Genomic DNA, 18,636 nt, shown 5'->3' with positions numbered 1-18,636 from the left:
ACTAATCTTCAGTCAAATTCTTCAGTAACTGTGTGAGATGTTGGGCTTTAAAGACAGGTGAGACCTCCCTGCAACTTTTTTTGGGGGGAAATAATAATTTCAGGTTGCAGTTTCAAAAAGATTCTTGCACACCATAGAGTCTGAGGGACATCTTAAAGTCTTAGTGACAGGTGGGTAGGATTCCTCTTTCATTCTGTTTCCCTCCAAGGAAATTGAAAATTGTTCATGCAAATGAATGCATTTCATTAAGTGATATATACATATTTGCATGCATGGAAACATCTGTTAGTTCTCCTATTTGACATCTGGTGAAGTCGCATAATAATGATTGTGGTGTGTTCTTATTTCTATCTGTTTAAATTATTTTCTGTATATTTGCTTATCTTAATTGTTCACTGTACTTTCGATGTTGTCATATAATCTTCTCACATCGTGCTATGATCTCCCACTGGGATCTTTAAAAATCAAATCTAATGTAATCTAATCAAGTTATGTAGCTGGTACTTTGGAAAATCATCCTAAAAAATGTTGGGTTGCTACTGGGTTTTATAATTGAGTCAGTATTAAGTCAGTAATATTTTACTTCACGTGAACTTTCTAATACTACAACTTACTATTACAAAGATTAACCACCACAGTATTGCTAATAATGTGTTTTAACATGGTAACACAGCTCCAATCAATCAGTAGCTCAACAGCAGATTTAAATAGTTTGTATTTTTTATTTAAAACTTCATATAACCCATACAGCAAACTGTACAATTGAATTATTCACAATGTGTTAAAAAGAAAATAATTCAATAGCTTTTCTATAACATTTCATTGAATTTCCCCATGTTTTACTCAGATGTCGGTTATTCTAATGTTCTCTTGACACATACAGTTACTAGGAAAACAAAATCTTTTTTTTTTCCTTTTTTTTTTACAAAACCTTACAAAAACTATATTCATAGAAATTCTGCATGTCCACAAAGAAAACCCTGGTTGGCACCAAACATATTTTTCGCATTGTTTGAAAGGTTTTCTGCCAAATGATAGAAGCTGTGCAACTCAAAAGAAAGGTATACATAAAAAGGCATACCGTCGTGACTGCTGGAAAATCAAAACTCATATCACACACTGCTAATGGAACACAGGTTATGTAGCTTACATTTTGCATTACTTTTCTCTCACATTTCATACAATTTTGTGTAAAATGACATTATTATTCACATTAATTTATAAAAAAGATGTATATATTCAGTAACCAAACTGACTGAATCAGCCAAATCAGAAACCTTGTTGAAATTCCAACTAATTTTGATTATGATGAAATTTTCGATTATTTTCACATATTACAGAGGTGAAATACAAGCAAACTTGAGTCTTTGAATCACCTGCATGGAAAGCTACAGTACATGTGAGGGTAACAGTAATATAGTATAACCACGTATCGGCCGCAGTCATACTTGAGACCAGGTCCTAATTGGGATTTCAAGAGCAAGAAAGGTCCAGGTACACAAGATAAACTCTAAGGGACTATCCCCAAAATTATTGGGGAAGCTCAACAGTTCCATGTCATGTTCACCTTTTAGAAATATATTTGCCATCATAAATGAAAATTTACATACATTTTCCCATCTGGATGATAGCAATCCAATATACCATAATAGAATTAATTTCCATTAAATAAATAAAAAAGGTTTGGGGATGTGGAACTGGGGTAAAGTGAGGAAGTAGGTTAAAGTGACCTCTCTAATGAAATAAATAGCATCTAACATATTTGACTGTGAACAGAATTCATTTTGTATAAATTTAGCAAAATACATTTTCTCCTGCTGATCTTATCTACATACTCTACTTTGCAGAAGGGAATCGATAAACAATTATACAGTGAATCTCTACCAAACCAACGCTAAGTTTTACAGATTGGAGTTTCCTTGAATTAGATAGTGAACGATTTTTTTCTTTTTATTTTCTTTCTTTTTTTTTTTGCCTCTAGACCTATTGACAACGTAAACCTCACAGAGGTTTGCCGTTCGTTCAGCTCCCCCAGGCGACAGCAGCTCACAGACTCTTCGAATCTTCCCTCGGCATGACACTTGCTGAAGATGTACACTTACGCAACAGGCATCAAAGTTAACATGAACGCAAAATCATCATCTGCCTCCTGCTGTCTATTCACCACATTATCTTCACACTCTGTCCACGTTAGGTAATTAAACAGAAAAAAAGCTTGTGGCTTTCAAGTCTGAGATAACCTTCAAAATCTTTTCATATTTTTAAATCAAACCCTTGCCCAGTTTTCATGGCGTTCATAATGCAAAACAATCGAGTTTCCTGCCAAAAAGCCTCTAGATCACAACTGATGAATGAAGTAACTGCTTCAAAATGTGTTCAGAAGTACTTGGGACATTCAATGGTCCTGCAAACACACATGGAATAATTCCAGCACGATGTTCGATGGATAAAATTAAAAGCAAGCAGCCCAAAAAAATGCACTTTAGATTTAAGGTCACAGTCTCTTATTTTTGTGACTTACAGTTAATATTAAACTAAGATAGAGACAGAACTGCCAGATCCAATGCCTTCCAACCCAGCCTGCACTTACATACGTTCTCCATCAAAGGTAAGCAAGTTTTAAAATTAGTTCATATGTTTGTTCAACATGTCTTTGATTATCCTTTTGGAATTTACACAGACCTGAGTTTATGATTTCAGAGACATTTTATCAGGAAATCCATCAGGTCTTTTTCTTATGCTTCTTATTCAATGATTGTTTTACATTACAATATTAAGAGGTGAGATGGTTTGCAAAACCAGGGACAAATGCTGCGACTTTGCAGAATATGATTAACTTTGAATACACATTACCCTGCGTGGTTGGAAAAACTGTAAGATCCCTTAATGGTTCCACTTAAACCACTCCAATTTACTTCGCATTGAACACAAAATAAGTGCCAAGTGAGCAGGAACTGGCCCATGCTGTATATAGTTCTGTCGAATGGTCATATCTTTGGCAATTTAACTGATTAAAATTCAATCATGTACAAAATGATTTGGACATAAAATGTACTTCTGCTCAAATAAATCTAATCCCAGGACAGCATGATCAAATGGTCCACGGTGGAATCTTTAAACAAAGATGTCTCCTCATTCCAGCTTTGCTCTGCATCAATAATGAATTGCTTCCTTGTAACAGTTTAGGTAATTTCACACAACGACTTCTACAAACGCATATTTACTGCTGAACAGTTGTATCTTGCTACAGGCTCCCACCAATAACAATACTGCAGATACTGAAGGAGCGTTCGTGCGGGTTATCGTGCGTGTCCCTGTGAACCGCGCTTTCAAAACATCGAGCAGCTTATCACTCAGAGATAACCACTCAGGCCTAGACAACAAAGTTTGAGGTAACATTATTTTCTGCTGTCAAAGGCCATTCAGGAGTTTGTGTAAATCAACAGGATAAAGGTAAGAACTTGATAGAAATTTAATGTGTGGCAAAAACTGATCTCCAATGAAAACTGCTCTTCCTTTTCCTGCTAGTATATCTGCCATTTATTGCCATTCATAACAAAGCGTTTCTTCCTGCTTCAGTCCTTTTTCTCAGTCTTTTCACTGATTGAGGATTCCTTGAACGATGTGGATTTTCTTGTGTTTTTGTGTTGCGCACGTAAACATCAGACTTGAAACTGATTATTTGGGTATACTGTTTTCCCAGGACCTCCCCCAAATACTTCTTTTACCTCTCGTGGTTTGGAATACAGTGGTGAATGCTGTCATACCTGTGTGGCTGATGCTGCCATTTTGAGTTGGCCATGTTTTGTTAGTGTCCCCATGTCACTGTGGTTAATGGTGAATCTGGTGATTCCGTCTATGCCATTGTCTCTAGTCTCTGGCATCACCCCTGACACGTTGCTCAGGAGGCTCTTGCCCTGGGGGGAACACATTGTCATGGGAACACGGGGGTCATCCCAGTGCTGCAGCTCATGTTGTCCTTTCCTGGGAGTCGTCGGTCGTTGTAGGCGTGCATGTTGATCACTGCATCCGTCTTCACCATGACTGGAGGCTGAGGCTTGTGCTTCACCCGCCTCTCGCAGGTGAACGACAGTCTGATCTCGTCCACCATGGCACTGCACAAAGACCTCTGGGCAAAAAGGGAGGACGCGGGGAGGGGAGCAAGAAGGAGAAGAGGGGAAAAGGGACGGGGGGTAAATGCCTTAGCTTTAAATTGTTCTGACAGCAGAGAGTGTCGACAGTCTAAAGAGCACAAAATGCATTAGAACATAATATTCATGCTGTGTTACTGCTGGTGTGTGTATGTGTGCACATTCATCCATGGCTGTCAGCAATGTCAAATCGCACCATCGCCACATGTAGCCTGCACACAGTTCATTATTGCTGCTGTGTCAGAAAGAGTGAACAAGTGGTGCATGAGCATGCATGCAACTACTCACCAAGCATGACTCAAATTAGTGATTTACAGCAGTAAAGGGTTCATGCTATTCTGACATCTCCAATGACTAATAATGGATTAATTCTCTATGCTCCAATTTACAATTATGCCTGTTAAAATAAGTAAATGTTGTGGTGTTATGGCCAAGTACTCCTAGGGATTAGCCGAAGGCATGCAAATCCTTTTATAAGATGTTTGAACTAAAAGCCATGAATTCAGCACAGCTTCGATTTAGATGCTATGTGTATCATAACAAAATAGGCATGGTTAGCAACTTCTTTGCTAAAATCGAGGGTGAAATGAACTGAAATCCTGATGGGGTGTTAATTAAATTAATGTTAGATTAATTTTCCCTACATCCAAGCCACAGAGTGAAGATCAAATTAACTAATTCAGGATGATTTATGGGGATATATACCTGCTCACGTTCTGCTGTCTTTCGTAGCTTGTAGATGAATTCAGCGATTGCCACAAAAACAGACAGCACTAGGCCAGATGCCAGCACAATGAATAGACCACCCAGGTTCTGGATACCCATGGGGCCTGTCTCGCGACGCTCTTCATCCAAGCAGCTGCTCCCACTCCACCACTTCTCCTTCAGCATGTGTAGGCGCCCATCCTCCAAGATGCTTAGGATTGCTATGGTGATTTTGTCCCTGTACGGGGAGCCTGGAAGCAACATAAGGCCTGTTTTACTTTGGAAGAAACGCCAGCTGGATTCTGTGATAATAAGGTTCATAAACACATTGTGGCATACTGTCTGACTAGAAGCTAAAAAAACATGTCTTGTGCTTCTGCATTGTCTAAAAAGCAAGCCCTGACCCTAATTCTTCAAACGCAACACACAACTCAAAAAAAAGGCTTGAATTTTTCATTACTTTGCAGTGGAAAATGTACTCTGGTCATTTGCAGGTCTTACCGAGGGGAGTGCCGATGCCGTAGCCTTTGCTGTCAATGAGTCCTCCCACCTGTGTCAGGTTACAGTTCCTCCTAGTGATGTAATCGATAGTTGTGGACTCCATAATGAGAGCATAGTCAGACTTCAGCACCCTCTGAATCCCATCTTCAATAGACTTCACCAGTGATGTGCTTGGCTTGCTGCTCATAAAAGCCCACATCTTCTCAAAAGTAGAAACCTTAGATTTCTGTAAGGGATGGAAAGAGCCAGTTTAAAAAATGTGCCTTTGAACCTCATTTGAACGGTCTCCCCTGCTGCAGGTGAGGAAAAAGTGGCTGGAAAATATACAATGCCTTTACCAATAATAAAAAAATTAAAAAAAACGTTGCGCTTGAGCAAAATTTCTTTCTAACATTACAGTCCAGGGTGTTAAGGCTGAAAATACAGCTAACCGTGAAATCTTGCTCGTCCCTCTGATGAATGGCAGGATAACGTAACACCTATGGGCATTTTTTGAATGCTTGAACAGATCATTTTAAAGATCACACACATATAGCATTTTAGAATACAGGCTCTTCAGCCATTTGCCAAATAGATTTATATGATTAGCCCTACAGATCTTCATTGTCACAGGATTAAAGGACATTAATTGAAGCTTTGAGCACATCTATTCTCCTAAGTGCTACTGAAGCAGCAATAATAGAATGCCTCTCCATTAGTCTTGCACCAGGCTATGTGGTATTTCATGCAATTTCATATGAGGTCACATTTATGCCATGTCGAATCCTAGATAATTACTGTCTAAAGACTATAAGCCATTTCAAATTGTGAAAGATGCTATTTTAAGAAGCGTCCCTACAGTAGAAGCACAGTCTTGGTTGCCTTGAGTTGAGATATGATAGTCTGATATTAAAACTTAAAACTACCAATTAGGATGCGATGCAGGTGTTGCCAAGGTAGCGTCACTTTTTATTTTGCAGACGAGTAGGCGAGGTGAGGAAGGAAAATGGACCATATGGCACTTGGTACACAGCTCATCCTGGTCTCATGATAAAGAATGTTTCCCCATAGATCCCTTATCTCTGCTGCGAGTGCAACACGGCATACAACCGCATCCAGTCATTTCCTTCAACCTGTTAACAGCTGGTAAAAGCTACTTTCCTTTGATTTGCTTTTGTGTGGGCTTCAACGCTCTCGATGCGATTTAACAAAACAACAGCTCCTCATCAGACGGACGGCTTTCAGGTGATGTGACACTCTCTTGGACAACAGTGGCTACAAACCTCTGATAAGCTTCTAATGCAATATGTTTGTTTCAACAGTATCATAATGCCGGTCAGATAATGCCTTCCGTTAGCTATCAGAGTACCTGGCCAGCCATTACTAAAACATTTACTCGCTGAATAATTCATTCATGTTCCTGGTAGAAGTTACTGTAGACCGAAGGGCCAAACTTTTTCACTTGAACGGCCAAAACTGAAACTTAACTGCCAATCACGGGCAAAAGCAGACATATATTGTATAAGATGCAAAATGGCACTGGGATCCCAAACTGCCTTAATTATCTGACCCACCTGTGCCACGTGTCACTCTGCTCATCACGCTCAGATTATGAAAAATAATTAGTGCTCCTACATATTTGAAGCACATTTTTACCTCATAAAAATACATAAAACAACAGAACAACAGTGATTTGTATTATAGTTTTTTTGAAAGTCTTTTTTTTTCTTTTTTTTTTCTCTTTTTTTTGCCAGAAACATCTGGCAGCCAGGACATATATTTAGAGGTGTATGTGTGGGGACAATATACAATAAAGATTGTTGAATGGAAGCAAAGACAAACCGAGGCGGAATTTCTACACCAATCCAATGTCTTGTGAAGGTGCTGAAGGTCATGACTCAAATTAAAAATGGTGAAACAAACCAGAACAAAAGCCGATGGGCACAGATTTGTCTGTTGCAGATTTCACCGCAATCTACAACCACAACATGACCTAGTTATCTGTCAGTGTCTCACAACCACATCTGACTCTGAACTAACCTTTCCAGGATGCCCCTTTCATAGTCAATAATGATACGATCACCTGTTGCCAATTAACCTGTTTACCTGTGGAATGTTCCAAACAGGTGTTTTTGGAGCGTTCCACATCTTTCCCAGTCTTTAGTTGCTCCTGTCCCAACTTGTTTGACACATGTTACTGCATCTTCAGAATAAGCAGATATTTACAAAAAGTTGATGAGGTTAAGCATTAAATATATTGTCTTTGTACCATTTTTAATTAAGTATATCTCAGAAAGGATTAGCAAATTATTACATTCTGTTTTATTTATGGTTTACACAGCGTCCAAATTTTTTTGGAATTGGGTTGTATGTACATCTGCAAAGCCTTTATCTACTCCCTGGTCTCCTCGGTATTTATCATGCTTCTCTGCCTCATTGAGTCGACATCATTAGGCCTTTCTGTAAGAGCAAGAGGGAGCAGAGGGCACTTGAGCTGTGCAGCTCTGATGAGGTAATGAAACACCTGTGTCTCCTTCTATTTGTGACGCTACAATCACAACTACGGTTAATCAAAGTATACAGAGGGATCCAGAATAACTTTCATTTCCAAAGCTATTCAGAAGAACTAAGGGTTGATTTTATTTATTTTTTAATTTTTTTTCCAAGGGTCAAGGAGTTTAGTTGGATCCAGACACACTAATTATTATTACTGGGCATTTCATTTCCATGGGATGCAATGCAGAATCTTACAGTATTGTGATTAGTGACTGTATATAGCTGAATAAACATGATATGCAGTTCCAAGACATTGCTATTGTTTTGAATGTGATATCAGCAAAAACCCTTAACCCAATCACATTATCAAAGCTGGGGGATCCAGCATGCAAACACCATTCAGCAGATTCAACAATGAGGCATACAGCATTTATGAGCTCAACCACAATTCTTTTCTTTTTGGGGGGAGGGGAAGCATAAAAACCAGGGCAGACAGATGCCCTGGAAGACTTTTTTCTTTCTTGCTACTGAATGACATAAACTTATGGACCATCTTCAATAGAAATGTGCAGTGTTTTCATTTTCTTATTCGGAGAAACTGTAACTCTGTTACATGTGTTATTCAGCACCACAGCAGCAGCAGCCGCAGCCGCAGCATCTAAAGCAAAGCTCAAAATAATAAAATAAAGTCAAAGACCCTGCAGGCAAAGGCTGAAACTTCGGAATAAAAAAATCATTATGGAGGAACACATCAAACAGTGCGGAGAAGTGGAGAAGCTGAAGAATTTGCCTTTGCTGTGGGAATTAAGATCTAACTGTAAAATATATATGTGTGTGTGTGTGTGTGTGTGTGTGTGTGTGTGTGTGTGTGTGTGTGTATATACTGTGTATACCTACTATTATTATATATATATATAAAAAGTTTTGAGAAAAGTCAATTTAAAAACTCAACATCGACATCTTGTCTCATTTCTCATCATCATTTTTGCATACTATCATTGCTGTACATGTCTGTACTCTGCACACTTTAGCTACAGTTTGACTGTTTGCGCTGTAAAATACACGACGTGAAGGAAATTTCAGTGGCTGTATTGTGCAGCGATGCAATGATTAGCCGATCAATCGGTCAGTCCATCAAAAGTAGATTAATCACCAACTTTCTTGCTGATCGATTAATCGTTTCAGTAGTCTTTCAAGCAAAAACATCAAACATTTGCTACTTCTTTGTCATTACAATATCAAGTGAAGATTCTGGAGTCTTGGACTGAGAAGTCATTTGAAAGGTGTCACTTTGGGCATTTTCCACAATTTTTTTGATAATTAATAGATTAATCCTGCAGAGTTATCAACAATGATAATAATCATTAGTTGCATCCCTAAGTTTGTTTCCATATTTTACTCTATATCTGTCCAGTGTCTTCATTAATTAACTTCATAATGATAAAACAGCTTTACCTAATCATAACTCATCTCACTGTGTGTACTGTACCTTGAAGAAAGACATGGTTGCACCATCTTTGACCACTCCATACTCGATCTTCGTCTGCTTAGCAATGTCGTCGGCTGAGTCCACAGGCGAGTCCATTCTCTCCACTGTGAGGAAAGCTGCTAAATTAGCTGTATAGGATGATATGATGATGAGTGTGAAGAACCACCAGATCCCACCGATGATCCTGGTCGACAGCGCTTTGGGCATCAACTCTGAGCCTGTACGCAAGAGAGAATATGAGAGAAAATCAAGCAATTAACCAGATAAAATAGTACCTGCCAAAACAGTAACTGAATGAAACAAATTCACTCAGCAGAAACACGATGGCGTGCATTTTAGTTAATTAGCCTGCAAATGTTTTTGGCAGTACCGCTGGTGTTGGTCAAGGTACTGTCAGTGAGGAAACAGAAAACAAAGCCAGTTTGGCAGTTTACTCAAACCCTAAGCTACGAATTCAGAATCGGCAGATCAGACCATTAAACTCTATGTTCCTCAGGCTTCTACTTTAGGTATAAAAGCCCTTCATGTCAGCCTTTAGAGGCTTGGTTTCTTTGAAATCTAATTTATATCAATAACAGACTGTGTTTTAATCGAAAATATAATATGTATCATGAGGAAATAGAAATACTACTCCAACACTTAATTTCATTGTTTCTAGTATGGTGTAGTCCCAGTATTTTCACAATACAACATGGAAGACCCATCAAACATTCTAACAGCCTGATTCATAATCTGCAACTAAGCAACTGTTCACCACTGTAATCACTTAACAGGTTTCTATTGCTAAAGCACTGCAGGCATTAAGATACCAATTCAGATTTATCTAGTGAGGATTAATAGCATTTGCACTTGATCCGAGACTGTTCCTGAATCTTTCGCCTGACATGAGTTTCGGAGAACCAGTTGGCATACAAGTTGATAAGCAAAAACAGCATCAGTGCAGGATGTGAGATGCCAGCTCAAAAATAACTGAGCAAAATCAAAACATTATATAGCTCCGTTCATCGAGTAATACTACGTCACCAAAGGTCTTTTTTTTTATATATATCACATGTAATTCACAAAAATTAGATTCAGACAGTTTCCTCCATGTTCCTCTTATGTCATTTCATAGCTCAATTTTACCCCATGAAGACATTAATGTATTTTACAAACAGATCATCACAGTCTGTATACAACAATAGAAAAGGAAAAATCAAGATATAGTACCTATCCAGACTGACAGCACACCTCTGCATCAGCCTTGACTTTGAGTGGTCCTCTGCTGAGTAATACTATGTTTACAATGGCTCACTGACTGGTGTTAAAGTTACTTTATATCTCATCTCTGACAACCTTTAAAATACCCTTGTGCTTTGTGCACTCTGTTACTTTACTGAGAAGATTTATGAGGGCAATTCTAAAGAGTAACAAGCCCACAGAAGGGGGGCAGAGTGGTCAGCTCTTTAACCTCTCCTCCCAAATTTGATTGGATTTGTCCTTTGTGGTTTGACAAAGACTCTACATGGTTACAAACAAAGGGAGACAGTAGCATCCTTTAATTCACTATGACTTCAGAGAGGGCAGATCCAGATGCATTCTCTGGTTGCACTAAAAATGAAGTGGAGCAACGGGTAACTCAATTGAATTCCACACTATAAAGTGCTGTTGTCAGCAGGGAACAGTATATGGCGCTGTATCAGAACACTCTAATAAATACAAAAAGCAGATCAGTCATATGGTGCCAGGGAAATAAAATGGTGTCAATATGCCATACATTTCCTTGAGGAAGGACTCCTATCTTATAAACCAAGGAAATATAAATGTTCTTTCAGGGATCACGATACTATTTCAGTTACCAAAACATCACATCTATCTCACTGACTGCTGCACTGCTCTTTCACATTAATGCTACAGTATAAATAGATGCCTAATGCAGTACAAAACACTGAAGTGGGATGTGTTGTGGCGAAAAAGGAAATTTTTCTAATTTGTTGTAATCAGAAATAAGGCCTATTTATGCCATATTATTTCAATTAACAGTGCTTGTACTGTAAGATGAACAAAAGAACATGTAAAAGGAGCCTTAAATGAGTTAACAGTCATTATAAAGGGAGCCAGGCTAACTGTGTCCCCCTTCTGTCAGTCTTTAAGCTAGGCTAAACACCTGGCTAGCTGCATGGTTAGCATATATGAGAGTGGTTGATTATCTCTCTGTATTATCAGACAGAAAGTGAATATGCCTATTTCTTGAAATGCTAAACTATTTTGTTTTAAGTGAGTTATAGAGCTTACAATTTTATATTTGTTGGGCATGGAGAACAAGCTGAGTAGTTAATGTTAGCTACGTAAGCTAATGTAGCCTAGCAAACATTAGCTCACCACAACAATCAATTGGCAACATTTTATAAGCTTACAGCAATAAGAAAGAAACATTGTGCCTTGTAATATTGTATACTTGTCCCCTTTGACAGGAGTAAAAAGTTAATAAAATGTTCAATAAGAGGTATGCTAATGTTTAGCTTTTACTCATAGTTAGGGTAGTGCGAAACCCCACCTGACTCTATACTCATTTTGCAGTTGCTATAAGAAACCACCACATTTTACTGATGGCACATATTGATAACGTTTGTTTGCTATAATTTTTAAAAAAAATTCTCAACAGACGGTTCAAATGCTCTTTGAAGAAGAAAAATCTTAACTCTAGGTGCACTTCCTAGCCTCAACAGTGGCTTTAGGGACCGTATTTGTTAATAATATCAAAAAGCAGACTTTAATTTGGAAATTTGAAGCTCTAGTGGCGGTCTGAGGAAAAAAAAAACAAAAAAACTTTGCTGCTGCATTTTTAACTCCTTTTTAGATTTGTTTTATCATCCAGTCTTATGATTTATATATCAAAGTGAGCATGGAGTTCTTGAGGCTCTCCATTTCCATTCTATGTTTCAACAGTTTCTCTGTAGTGCATAAATATTCTTAGCCAGCACTCAGAGAAACTGTGCTTTTAGACTTAATGTTGACGATGACAATGACTAATACTACAGCACACATATTCCTCATGAAGAAGTCACCCTGACACTGATATTCTCCTTTGAGTAAATGAACGCAATGTTTTGCATGTAAGGATGCTTTTTGAAATGTCAGTCAGGGGAAAAACAAAAAGCTGTTCTCTGTGGACTCACTGGTGCATCATGCTAAACGTGGTGTCCTGGTTTTCTGGAGTGTTTCTTCCAACTAGCAGAGCCTCACCTTAACGTGAGAGAACAAGACTTTCCCATGAGAACGATTACCTGCACTTAGCAGTCTCTCAGTGGAGTCATTGCACAAAAACTGCTTCAGAGCTTGAGGCTTTGCTAGTAGTTAATTGCTTTTAAATAATGACACTCGTTAATGGAAATGTTTATTTCATTTCAAGTAAATCTTGATCTGAATCTCAAGAAGGGGCAAAGTCACAAATTTGGTTTCTTACCCCCAGACAAAACGCCACCACAGATTACTTGTGTAACCAATCTTTATGTAAGAAGTAAAGAAAATAATGCAGTCATTTGGGCTTAAACACATGCTTCTTGGTAATATTTAGAGCAGAAACTTGAGAGATATGAAAAAAATGTCAGATGAAGAATGAGAGAATTGGGAATAAGTCAACTCACAAATCAAACATACTTTCAAAAATGATTTTATGTGGGGAAACCAATTTACGGGAAATGATCAGACATATGTTTGTTGTGAGCAAAAGCCTACTGAGACCCCCAAGAACGCTTTTGAAGTGCACAAAGTGTTTGCTTTTGCACCTCCTCACATTTTGTGTTCTTTGTGTTGTCTATGACACCTCCCTCCCACAGACAAGCTGGTGTTTTTTTTTTTATTTATTTTTATTTTTTTTTCGAATCTCCTCAAACACGTCCATTTGCATTTTAAACATGTCAAGGAAATGGCTTCCGTCTCAGCTGCTGTCACTGTGTTTGGCAGACAAGCAGGGGATGTCTGTTTATGTGACACAGACAAAATATACCTCGCTGCAGATAGCACCATACAGCATGTGTTACAAGGTACTGTAGCACAAACGGGTGTCACAGAAAGCCAGAAACAGTCTGTCTCAGTGTTAAACTTGCACAAATTATATGTTCAAGATCACTGTCAAGATATTTTTGACGGCGCTCAATAGAAAAATCAATCAATTTTGCATCATACGTTTATATTATAGATCACGCTATACTTAATATTAACTGCAACATGACTGTGAAAAATTTTATTCAGGGTGGTATGAATAAAATCTAATTAGCAGCAGCAGCAGCTTCAGTTAACCACTGTAAATATGAGAAACATAGGAGCTCAGGCATTGACAGACACAGCCACAGTACGAATTATAATGGGGAATTCTCCCCTGTTTAGTTTAATAATATAGGAAACTAACTAGCTCATTCTGTTTTGATTCCCTTTCTCTCCTCTCCCTCCCGGCACGGTGGTGCTACACTCGTAACCCTCTGCCTGCACCGGCAAATTGGCAGAGCTGCTATGCAGTTTCACAAGAGTGCCGCCGAGCTTCTGTGCTTAATGAATTGCTGAATGTGTTTGCTATCCTTACGGGCAAAGATCCACTGCCGAGTCTCACTAAGCCTCCTTGATTTGTCTTGTTACATTGAGGTTAAACATTTTATTACTTGGGTCTTTTTCCACCGCATTTTTTTCTGGGCCTTCATTTGCTTATAGGTCTCTTTGAACGGCCACCTAGCGAGTTTAAACCCATTTGTATCCCTTTGGTTTAGTGGTTGGTTTGGCTCCTGTGTGAGGTTTAGTCATACACTTTGGGTTCATGTGCTGAAGAAAGAAATGCTTTTGTTGTTCTGACTGGTTATGAAATTATACATTAGCGTGATGAGTGCAAGTCACACGTCACACCAGCCAGTTCTAGCATAGTTGACAGCTTGTATTTGTCAGACACGTTCTTCAACTTATCCCTTTCGTCCTAATGCTCAGAAAGCTCATGAGCAGGGCCAGCGCCTGCATTATGGGGAAATAAATGCAGCAGTGTTTTCCATCCTCAGCTGACATTCTCTGACAAGTGTGAGGCACCTATACTATTCCCTTTTTAAACAGCAGGTAGGTGACAACAGCCTTCCTTTGTCATGTAAGACTGAGCTCTGCAGTTGTTCTTGACAGGTAAATGTCTTATGAAACTGTCACAGAATGGAAATCATGGAGCTTGTCAGGTAAAGAGGCAGAAAGTGGGAGCCAGCAGTGCACAGGAAAAGAGGGGTTGTGTGATTGTATTGTTTTTGACAGGAAAGAGGATGCGTGCACTGCCATACCTTGTTGCATTAAGGAGCCGACTCCAAACCAGAAGCTGTTAAGGAGGGTGAAGTTGTTCTCCACCACATCCGAACCGGGGTTACAAGGATGGGCGTCATACCATTCATATGGGCTGAACCTGGGAACGAGACAGGAAGTCAGAAAGCTGTTTTTAAACCTCTATCTGAGATCTGAGAGCATGCAAGAATATCTTTTGCTTCCCTCTTGAACACCTCCTCAAGAAACTGAATCATATTAGCTTGGGAGCTATTCTGAGAGGCTATTTTAGAGTTCCGCCTTTGGTTTGGAGTTAAACACTGTTGATGACAGCACCAGAGCTGCTGTTCTACATAGCAGTAATTAAAGCAGCCTAAACAGATTTTTGTCCACTTGGGGGCAGCAAAACAAACTGTAAACACTGACAAACATGCTTTCAAACAGTTACCTATCCAGCAAAGTCCTTTCCTTTCAACTCTGTTTTGGTATCCACCTATAGTACTACCTGCTACATTGTTTACCAGAGATCTTTCACTAAAAACAGCAGCCTGCTGTTGCTGGAAAATAGGTTGATGAGAGCAGTAAAAGTGTACCAAAACCTTAAAAATGTGGGCGTATAAACCAAAACAATGAGCTAAAAGACATTACCATTTTCCTGATGAGATATTTCGCCAATCCCTGTTTTCACTGCTGTACAGTAGGGGGCACTGCTATAGATCTTATGAAATATTACAGCACTTCTGGGTCTGAAATTTTTAGATTTTTTTTTAATGAAAATGACGACGTTCAAGTGTTGATCAGAAAAGAATGAATTAAGATAGAATAAAACATTTTTGTGTATAGAAGCTCTGTTCTTTCTTTTGATAAATTCTCTGGTTGCTTATGTGTTGAACAAAATATTCTGGGAGTCTTGAAAGATCAAAAATGCTAAATGATAATATCTGGCGGGAAAAGTGTTAAAACGGGGAGGCAGCAGGGTTGGTTGATTCCTGTAGGATCATCACTGTGTGCGACAGCTTTCAAATGACAAACTTTGATCTATTGTTCACATAAAAACACTGACTAGTCCAGATTTAATAATGTGACAGTGTGTGTGGTCATAACATGCAGAGAATAATGCGACCACCTGCATTGTGTTAAAACTTTGTCACATCTCATCGAAACATTTTAAAATCACCTGGTTCCGCTTTAGCCTTCCCTTCAGACATCCTCACAACTATTTCTTATATGTTTTGTACTTAAAGGTGACCAACGAGGCACAAAAATCAAATTCTTCAGAGGGTATATATAAAATGTCACGTTTGAGATTATGAAGCATGAAAGCTCTTCTTGAAGTCACATGAAACCATAAAGCGTGAATCTTTCGAAATCTCTGCCATTTAGTTTGACACCTGCTGAAAATGCTGCGTACCTTTATTGCACAAGTCATTTTCAGAAGCAGATGTTGAGATAAAACATGCTAAATGTCACTACTTTCCTCTTTTGAAATGTGTTTATATCATGATTATTCTGGGTGTACTGGTGAGTAGAATCGGATACCTTAGGCTCCAGATAGCATCTCCTCGAAATGTGGCATATCAGTTACTTTGATGAGATACAGGAGACAGAAAAAAAAACTTTTTCTTCAAAACCAGATAACTAACTAAACCTGAAGTGCATATTCTCTATTCTGAAGGACCACAGTTTGAATAACGAATAAAGATTTAATTGACTGAAATGTATATTGTTCAAGAGATTGATACACTACAATCTAATTATATGCTGCAGAAATATTTTCTAATATGTCAGCAGTGTATTTTAATCAGACACTGAGCAGGACTGATGGTTAATCAAGGAACAGCTCTGTAATGGACTCTTTTCCAGCCATCATTCAAGTGTTTCTCCTCCGTGTTCAGCAATCAGACATCTGAACTGATGGACAATAAGAGGCTGTTTTTGCCTAATGTTGGCTCGCCTAAGATTTGTTCCTTGTGCATTAAATTGACGACTGTCAAATACACTCATCTCAAAGCCCAAAACATTAGCAGACATCAGACAGGCCTTGGGCAGCTGTTGAAAAATGTGGAGCTCCCTACCATTTCAATTAATTCCCTCAGTCTCATTTTGTTTTACTTTAATGTTAAATTGAAAGTCATGGTCAAGTAATATGTGATAGCAAAGAGGCAAGGAAAGGCTTTATCCAAACTATGCATGAACTGGACTTAAACAGGCCACAAATGAAGAAAAGTGAGTGGTTTCTACGCAGACAATGACAGCGCTGATTCAATTCCCCTGCTAATTTCTTAAAAGGCTGTGCTGGCAAGTGGAGCCATAAGTTTGCTTCAGACTGCATGCTGAACAACCGTACACAAAACTGTATGCAAAACCAGATTATCAGCTGCTGGCCAAGTACATCCTACACATTAACGGAGCTGATCTGGAAACGGTTTGGTGTCCAGACATAACATAAAGCAAAATATTGTGCTGCACCTCCTCCAGCCCTATGATGCATCATGGACTGTCGTCTAATGTTTAAGTTCTTCCATCATTAGCAGCTGACATTTACTGTCACGCCCTGATAACGCTGTAATTTTTCTGTCCCTTGTGAAGAATTTCAAATCACGAATACATTATAGAAACACAGCGTTGCCATTTAAGTTATTTAAAATAAACAACAATGGCGGTAACTATAGATTAACTACAGATGGATATATAAGCAATATGTCTGCATCCCCAAAATGATTTAATATGTTGGAGTTATTTGAGGAGCAACACTTTTGACAACATATTTTGGTGATTGCAGTTCATTGCAAAAGCTTTCTTCATTTTCTTCAGCAACATGGTGTAACTGCTTTTATATCCCTCCACATTATCACAGTCAAACACTTGAAAATCTGGGTGAAACCATACATCCAATCACTAACAGAAGAACTAAACAAGAAATCCACACTGTGTTGCAAGGTGTATTGAGAATACAGGAAGATCTTATAGTCTGAGGCAGACTGAGCTCTATGAAAGCTGAAACCAGGTCCCTGTGTTTCAACTTTAGATGATGAATATACACATAAAGAGACCTCCATCATTACACACTATGCAGAGCGTAAATTCTTATCCGCATCAACACGTTCAGGAAATCTTCCCATAATCTGTGCTCAGCAGCTATGTATTTTTTTCAGATGCATTTCTCCAGTTTTGAGTTATGAATTGAATGAAAGAGGCAAATATATTAATCCTTAACTCCTCTTAAATCATCCTTAGTTTTAAGGTATTGGCTCAAATGATGGGCAGTGCTTTGCTTTCACAGGCACATGAGCATTGCAGTATGTTTTACATGTAATTTATCTACAACTGTTTACTAAATTGTGCCTTTGTGCAAATATATATAAGTTACCCTGTAACATACGGTAATCATTCTGGTGCAGCAGAGCATTTGACAGTGTTTTCTGCCTATTATTGTTGGTAATGCCTTGACACCTCTGTCCAGCTTTTAAAATTACCTACTTGTACTGAAGTGGCCCCCTCATTGTTCACTGCTGTCTGTTTTATGCTCACATGATGCACTTTTAGGGATGCAGCTTTTCCAGCAATCTAGGCGTGCCTCCAAAAAAAAAAAAAACCATGCAACAATTTAAGATGATTTTGTGTGAACTTGTGTGAAGCCACTCCAGAATTTGTTTGGTCTCACAACAATGAATGAGGATAGAAGAGTGCAGCTGTTTGCTCTCAAGCCCCATAACTCCTCTCAAAGCTCTCTTTTCTAGAACTTCCTCAAGCACCACTTTGCATGAGAAGCTGCAGGAAATACTGACAATGATGCTAACAGGATATTCATCATATTCATGACCAAAAAAAAAAAAAAAAAATCAGCCAATCAAACAGATCATCTCCATCCATAATAATTTTCTGACTTATTACTGCCAGCAATTTCATTTTCTATGTAACTGCTGTTGATCGCCTATAAATAGCATCACATCAGGTGTGTATATTTTTTCCTCTTCGCACTGCTAAGTATGATAATTAGAGAAGTTATCATTTTTCACCTCAGTATTCCTTTTTTTCAAACGACCATTTTAA

At 38.5% G+C, this 18,636-nt stretch overlaps 1 protein-coding gene across 2 annotated transcripts in view; it reads right to left on the bottom strand.

Annotated features, from left to right (window-relative positions):
* Positions 1 to 697: 697 nt before the first annotated feature.
* Positions 698 to 18,636, bottom strand: part of grik3 (glutamate ionotropic receptor kainate type subunit 3) — a 94,340-nt gene continuing 76,401 nt past the window's right edge. The window contains exons 12-16 of one of the 2 annotated variants that reach the window (XM_070965830.1): positions 14,607 to 14,725; positions 9,322 to 9,539; positions 5,358 to 5,583; positions 4,857 to 5,107; positions 698 to 4,129 (exon numbers count right to left, since the gene is read on the bottom strand). In XM_070965830.1, the coding sequence (XP_070821931.1) occupies positions 3,935 to 4,129; positions 4,857 to 5,107; positions 5,358 to 5,583; positions 9,322 to 9,539; positions 14,607 to 14,725 (1,009 nt within the window). In that variant the 3' untranslated portion in view covers positions 698 to 3,934. The remainder of the gene's footprint in view (positions 4,130 to 4,856; positions 5,108 to 5,357; positions 5,584 to 9,321; positions 9,540 to 14,606; positions 14,726 to 18,636) is intronic. The other variant, XM_070965831.1, reaches the window with a different exon arrangement.

This window comes from Chaetodon trifascialis, chromosome 7 (genome assembly GCF_039877785.1).
Source record: "Chaetodon trifascialis isolate fChaTrf1 chromosome 7, fChaTrf1.hap1, whole genome shotgun sequence".
In the NCBI taxonomy this organism is placed as follows: Eukaryota; Metazoa; Chordata; class Actinopteri; order Chaetodontiformes; family Chaetodontidae; genus Chaetodon; species Chaetodon trifascialis.
This window is presented reverse-complemented; position numbering and strand designations above follow the sequence as displayed.